Below are 7,233 nucleotides of genomic sequence, written 5' to 3'. Positions count from 1 at the left end.
TAACCGACGGTTAAAATTAGCAGGGTGGCCAACAGAAAATAGGAAAACCAGAAAACCAAGCATTCTTATCATTTCAGTTGGAACCCTGCTAATTTTAACCGTCGGTTAGTGCCGGTCTACAATAGGTGATTAAGCCTTAACATACTTGACTATGATTGGTCAATTTCTTAAAGCTTAAAACTTAAATCACCTATTGTAGACCGGCACTTAATCTAACCGAGCTTGGTGAAATTGGCCCTAATTCTGAGTTCTGACTGGTGAATTATTTGCAAGAAAAACATTGAAATATAACGCTATAATGAGTGTAACTTAGCGTAGCGAAAGAGTATGCTATGCTACATGCGAGCGAGAGAGAACGCAAGGGGCACGGAACAGAGTATGTCCTTTTCTACGTCTACGTGCACCTTGGCCACCACTCCTCAACACTCGGTCTAGATATACTATGTCTATGGACTCAACCCTAGTCAGAATATATGATTATTAATTCTTGGCTTGGCCGCACAACGGATTTTATGTCTATGTATTTTACATGTCTATGATTTTATAAATCTATGATTAAATCTTTGGCTATATACCTGCTAATGGACAGCCATTGTGCGATCCAAGATCTCAGCGCCGCCAGGACTCAAATGGCCAAGCCAAGGACTAAGGGCCGTGGCACATAGCTCAACAGTTGTATCTTCTGAACGCACCCATTGCTTAAATGGGAAAAGTGGGGGTCGTTAGCAGTTCATAGACTCCATAGGTATATAGTCAAAGGGAGCATCATTTACTCTAGTGCGAAAATTCGAGGACGACAGACTCACACTAGAATCTAGGGTCTAGAGTTTAGATGACAGAACTTGCGGTTTCCGCTCTACGTTTACGCGACACGGCGGTCGATGCCAGAAGAATTCGTATTTTGTCATCCTTGTTATCGATGCACCGGGAGCAGTTCTGTCAAACAATAAGTGCGGAATTGTCGAATTGTCGCGGCAGTGAATCGATCCCACCGCGTCGTTCGACATGGGAGACGGCAAGGAGGGCGAACGGCAGCCACTGCTGAAGAATGAGAACGTCACGTATAGCTCACACGGCAGCGATGCGATCGGTACGTATTAAAATACGTATACGTATACCATGACGAATACGACCGCTCACGGTTTTCCCGAAGGCGTGTCGCTTTTGTACATCTCACTGATGAGAGGTATCATCTCGTTCCAGACGAGACACAGTCCAACGTCAACACCGTCTCGCCGATTGGGCCGGACGAATTACCGCCACCGTATCAATCCGCGACTCAGGGTGGCATGCCGATGGTCACTTGCAGAGTCTGTCAGGCGATGATAGATATTTCCGGCAAGAGGGATCAGCACGTCGTCAAGTGTTGTCAATGTAACGAGGCCACAGTACGTGTCAAAAATCATTGTGTCCTCCACTTTATTTGTTTACTACATTTAAGTAAATAACGATGTTTTTTTCCTCTTTTCTATCATGAAGCCTATACGGAACGCTCCACCTGGAAAGAAATATGTACGATGTCCGTGTAATTGTCTGCTAATATGCAAGAGCTCTTCGCAACGTATTGCCTGTCCAAGGCCGAATTGTAAACGTATTATTAATCTGGCTCCGAGCCCTATTACACCACCAGTTCTGTCCATGCCAGGCATGTGCAGGGTAGGCTGTGCCCATTGCCATGATACATTCTTGGTGAGCAAAAATATCACAATATTTAGATAAAGAAATATTATCTTTTTTTTTTTCAATTTTTATCTTTCTATTGGGAGAAATTTTGTCTTTCAGTTTAACACATTAAATAATGCTTTGGCACGTTGTCCACATTGTCGTAAGATATCTTCGGTCGGTCCAGATTTTGCTAGAGGACGAGGGATTGTATTCATTATTGTTGGAATTATAGCCTTAGTAATTGCTATAGCTGTAACGGCAAGTATTTTAACTCGAATTCTTATGTATTCTTTATGTATCGAATGTTTCTATCTCCATAATATTAATTTTACGCTGTACATAATTACAGGTTGGGACCTACAAATACGTAAAGACAAGCGGTGGAATTTATGTCGCTTATGTCGGTAATTACAATAATCATGATTTATATTTTTTAACTTGTTATATATATAAAATTACATTAAATTATATGGGATTTTATAAAATGATCCCTGGACCACTGACAGCATGGCGCTTGAAATTCCCGCTGAGACACACTGTAAAATAAAATCCCTAGTATCGTGACATATGGAACAGCTGATTGTAGAAAATGGCGAGAAAAAAAATCCGCATCAATTAGAACAGTACTCGGAGATAGTTGCCCTTTTCGGGCCGATATGTGAAGCGACGCCTACGGTCCCTCCACTACCGCTCGAGGCTCGACGGCCGAGCCGCCGATCGCGCGCGTAAAGCCTATTGCACAATACAAAAGTACAGGCAATAGGAACAGTATAGGAGCGTACCGATCTAAAGCTGCTAGCAGAGAGAAGACTGAGAGACGCCACGGCCCTGTTTTAGCAGAGAGAAGACTGAGAGACGCCACGGTCCGGTTTTAGCAGAGAGAAGACTGAGAGACGCCACGGCACCGTGGCATCTCTCAGTCTTCTCTCTGGTCCGAAAAGGGCAACTATCTCCGAGCACTGATTTAAGTAAATGACGATGTTTTTTTCCTCTTTTCCATCATAATGCCTATACGGAATGCTCCACCTGGAAGCAAATGCGTACGATGTCCGTGTAATTGTCTGCTAATATGCAAGAGCTCTTCGCAACGTATTGCCTGTCCAAAGCCGGATTGTAAACGTATTATTAATCTGGCTCCGGGCTCTACAACACCAGTTCTGTCCATGCCGTCCGGTGACATGTACTGGGTAGGCTGCGCCCATTGCCATGTGACAATTATATGTTTGACAGCCGCCAACGGCACGAATATCATTGACGTGAACTTATGCAATATAACAGCCAATCAAATTTAGGCACAATTTAGCTTGTCGCACCGTCCCGCAGTGGCTTCACCCCCGCAATGATATGCTCGGTCCCTATATTTCTATGTCTATGGTCGTGTGTATTTTGAAGAAATGGCGGAAAATACTCTTCAAGTTCTTGTTGGCGAGAAAGAGGAGTTTTATACAATTATTGTATCGCCTGAAGAACATAAGCAAATATTGGGAGGAAGTAAGTCAGTTATTGAAGATTCTCTTAACTTAGGTTACGTTCCAAAACCTATTTACCGAGAAAAATTTTACTTGATAGCCCGGCTCGGGACCAATCAAAAATGCTCAAAAAGATTTTGGAACGGCTATCGAGTAAAATTTTCCTCCAAAAGGACATTTTGAAACAACCTAAACCTAAACTTATAAAAAAAATTTTTCTGAGAATATGGCTTAGTACTTTTATATGTTTTATATGTTTTATAAATTTCTATCCTTCATGTTTATTTATATATATTGCATGAACTGCACGAAATCTGTTCCGTTACTAAAGGCGCATGGTTAGTGCATGAAGTGTGGTGAAAAAACGGAACGGCCCCTGCATTTCATGCCATGCGTCAGTACCTATGCGCTCTATGCATGAAACGGAACGCACTCTATGCCAATGTGTTTAGAATGTTCCAAAAACGTCGAAAAATCATATTCCTAAAAAATGTCTGTATGTATGTATGTGTGTGTGTGTGTATGTATGTATGTATGGGTGTATGTATGTTCGCAATATATTGTACAATCTCCAACTTCCGCAATTTTTGAGATATCGGGTTAAATTTTTTTTACATGGATAGAGTTTCATTCAAGGATGGTTGGTATTTGGTGAGAATCGATGAAAAGGTTCATTTTTTATAAAATTTTTAATTTTTTGAGAAATGTCTGTATACATTGTAACTTTCGCAAATTTTGAGATATCAGGTTAAATTTTTTTACATGGATAAAGTATTATTAAAGGATGGTTGCTACTGAATTTGATGAGTATCGGTGAAAGAGTTTATTTTTTATAAAATTTTGAATTTCTTGAGAAATGTCTGTACACGCCCTCACAGCACATCAACATCCCAATAAGATTCCAGTCATCTTAAATTGTAAGGTAGTAACATTCCACGGAGATTAATAAACCTGCACTTTCTTTTTCTTTAATATGGAATCTCGCAAAAAATTCATAAAATTAAATAAAACGAGCTATTTATTAGTGTATTTTTGGGAATATTGAAAATATATATGTATATATATTTTTTTTCAATATGGATGATTTAAACTTTTTCAGACATTTATCTGCCCGATCTAAGAAACAATCAGTCCAATATCTGAATTTCCTATGTTAGGATTGTATCAGTAATTGAACTGATAGAAATAATTATATTTTTAATCTTTTGCCAGTTGCTCTTTGCAAGCTTTATATACTTCTCATGACTAAAAATCAAATACGAGATGGATGCATAGCGCGTCGCATAGCGATGAACAAACGAACTAACGGCTGAATACTATTTTTTTGTAAAGTTTTTGGAATGTTTCGCGCAATCATTTCTCATGAAATATTAAATAAATAATAATTTTGGATATATGAAAACGTGCACATCAAATATTTGATTATTAATATTAAACAATATTTTATAGTTTTGTAATATTTTCAGCATATGCGAAAAGTGAAATTATTGCGAGTAAAGTTGCTAAAATATTGAAATAAGATTCCATTAATCTTCCAACAATATTATAAAGTAAGGTTTTATTGTAAGATTAGTGGTATGTACCAATAACATGTTCCTTAAAATGTGTAAGTTTGTAACCTCCCTATAATCTTACTGCAATGTTCGGTGCTGTGAGGACGCTGTAACTTTCGGAAAATTTGAGATATTGAATTAAATTTTTTTACATGGATAGAGTATTATTAAAGGATGGTTGGTACTGAATTTGGTGAGTATCGGTGAAAGGGTTTATTTTTTATAAAATTTTGAATTTTTTGAGAAATGTCTGTACACGCTGTAACTTTCAGAAAATTTGAGATATGTCACAAAGCTTCCTCTATGAGGAAGCAAAAATTGAAAAATCCGCATGCTTAAAGCAGCTTAAGCTTTGTAAGATAAAATGATGAGGAAGCAATGTGCAAGTTTCTAATTTGCACAACTCTACTTGTTATCTTTCTATTGGGAGAAATTTTGTCTTTCAGTTTAACACATCAAATAAATCTTTGGCACGATGTCCACATTGTCGTAAGATATCTTCGGTCAGTCCAGGTTTTGCTAGAAGACGAGGGATTATATACATTATTGCAGCCTTAGTATATGCTATAGGTGCAACGGCAAGTATTTTAACTCGAATTTTTATGTATTCTTTACGTATCGAATGTTTCTATCTCCATAATATTAATTTTACGCTATACATAATTACAGTGGGAGTCCTACAGATATATAAAGAGAGAAGAAACAGAAAAAAGAGATTATTATTATTATATTATTTTTGGTAGGTCGATAGTTCATTCTTAGCACTCTATCGTTATTGAAAATTCTCGTCTATCTAATTTTGGATATATTTTTAGCTGCAGTTTTAGCCGCATTGTTGTGTTTGGTACGCGGCATTTATTTTTGTACAATCAAGATCAGTTTGATAGAAGAGCCCCTAGTCTTAAAAAACAACAATGAAGAACCTCCTTGAGAGATGAATGTCATATAATCTGTTTAGATCTGTTAATATACAGATAGTGGCTATAGAGGGCACTTCACGCCTCGCTATTCGCTAGAGTAGACTCTAGGGCCGGTATTCATAGTCAGTTCTTATATTTAAGACCGTCTTAAGTCCGTATCAGACTACTTTTCATTCACCGTTCTTACGCGAACCATTTGGCGCGAACACGTTAAGGGGATCCAAAAGCTCGTCTGTTTACCGACCAAAAATTATTATTTTGCACATTGAAATCTTTTTTTTAGTTGAATAGAATAATAAATCCTTTTCCACGATTTAAATACACATCGAAACAAAGATGAGACTTTACGAGTTTATGTTAAAAACGGAGAAAAGCTAAAAAATTACAGTTTTTTTACCGGCTTTTTGCGTTAGGTCATAACAATATTTGCTTAATATAAAAGTTTTGCAGTTTGTATGTACAAAATAAGATAGGTCTCCACTCGGAAATGCATGAAAGAATATAAGTGAACATTTAGAAACGTGTTTAGAAGCCTAGTAAAAAAGATCACTGTCTGCAAAATTTTGCAGTTAGCATCTTAAGACATTACTTAAGACGGTCTTGAAATAAGAACTGACTATGAATACCGGCCTAAGTCTTGCTTACTTCCGTTCCGCTTCGCGCCTTTCACGTTCCTGTATTAACCTATAATAAAAGGTAATAAAAGGTAATAAAAGGTCTCTTTTATGTGTTAAAGACTTTTATTCTTCCTTTACCCTGCTGCGATAATACACTAAGGTTGTAGGAAATTTCTCTCAGAGAAGTCTTGTTTTATGAAGAATTGATCCTCTGCAATTTTATATACGCAAGCATAGGACCAATTAACCTCTAAGGGCTCCAATTTTTAATTTCAATTTACTGACTAGAATACACTCTATAAATATATACATATACAAGCTTTCTACAATACTTTACGTGTATCGAGTGCACATAAATAAAATCAAAGTGCTCATAATTATTCCAAACATAAGTATATAGTAAATTTTAAAATACGTACGTAAGTCTATGCAAATTGTGTTTTTAAATTTCTTCTTTGTTCTATATATGAGTATTTGTTTCGAAAATATAAAAAAAATCGTATCAATTGTTTCAAATAAATTTCTGGATTTATATAATCTTTGACACATGTATGAGAAATTGTATGAGACACAAGTGTATGAGTGTATATATTAGTTATATCAATATTAGATATCGCAATTAATTAATACAAACTTTCAAATACGATTATTACACAGAGAATGCTGCACGAAATTTTTAGCTGTCGAAAATACATGCGAACGCATTTGGTCCCAGGCGTGAAAATAAAAATATATTTCTTGTAGTGTTATAATCGACCCTTTTCAACATATACACCTTATAATTTACACATTACTCTTTCATATATAAATCTTCCTTCTATAAATGTATCTTCCCTATATAAATTCTCTTACGATGGAAGATGTTACACTTGTTGAAAAAATAAATTTCGTTTTGGTTAAAAATCAAATGTGTATTTTATATAAAGTATAAATAAATTTGATGACAAAACAAACAATTAATCGTATAAAATAAATAATATATAATATATAAAAATTAATAATAATAATG

General features: G+C 36.2%; 1 protein-coding gene across 2 annotated transcripts; it reads left to right on the top strand.

Annotated features, from left to right (window-relative positions):
• Positions 1 to 811: 811 nt before the first annotated feature.
• Positions 812 to 5,703, top strand: LOC115239704 (type 1 phosphatidylinositol 4,5-bisphosphate 4-phosphatase). Of its 2 annotated transcripts, none has more exons than XM_029814374.1 (6): positions 812 to 1,090; positions 1,204 to 1,388; positions 1,480 to 1,689; positions 1,783 to 1,923; positions 2,015 to 2,069; positions 5,503 to 5,696. In XM_029814374.1, the coding sequence occupies exons 1-6, from the start codon at positions 1,006 to 1,008 to the stop codon at positions 5,616 to 5,618; spliced, it is 792 nt and encodes a 263-aa protein (XP_029670234.1). In that variant the 5' UTR covers positions 812 to 1,005; the 3' UTR covers positions 5,619 to 5,696. The 2 variants fall into 2 exon arrangements, with proteins under 2 accessions (XP_029670234.1, XP_029670233.1); XM_029814373.1 differs by having other exon boundaries at positions 818 to 1,090; positions 5,427 to 5,703.
• The last annotated feature ends 1,530 nt before the right edge of the window (positions 5,704 to 7,233 follow it).

The sequence above is a fragment of the Formica exsecta genome, unplaced genomic scaffold, assembly GCF_003651465.1.
Source record: "Formica exsecta isolate Colony F162 unplaced genomic scaffold, ASM365146v1 scaffold393, whole genome shotgun sequence".
Taxonomy (NCBI): domain Eukaryota; kingdom Metazoa; phylum Arthropoda; class Insecta; order Hymenoptera; family Formicidae; genus Formica; species Formica exsecta.
The sequence above is the reverse complement of the archived record's forward strand: the minus strand, read 5'-3'. Positions and strand labels throughout refer to the sequence as shown.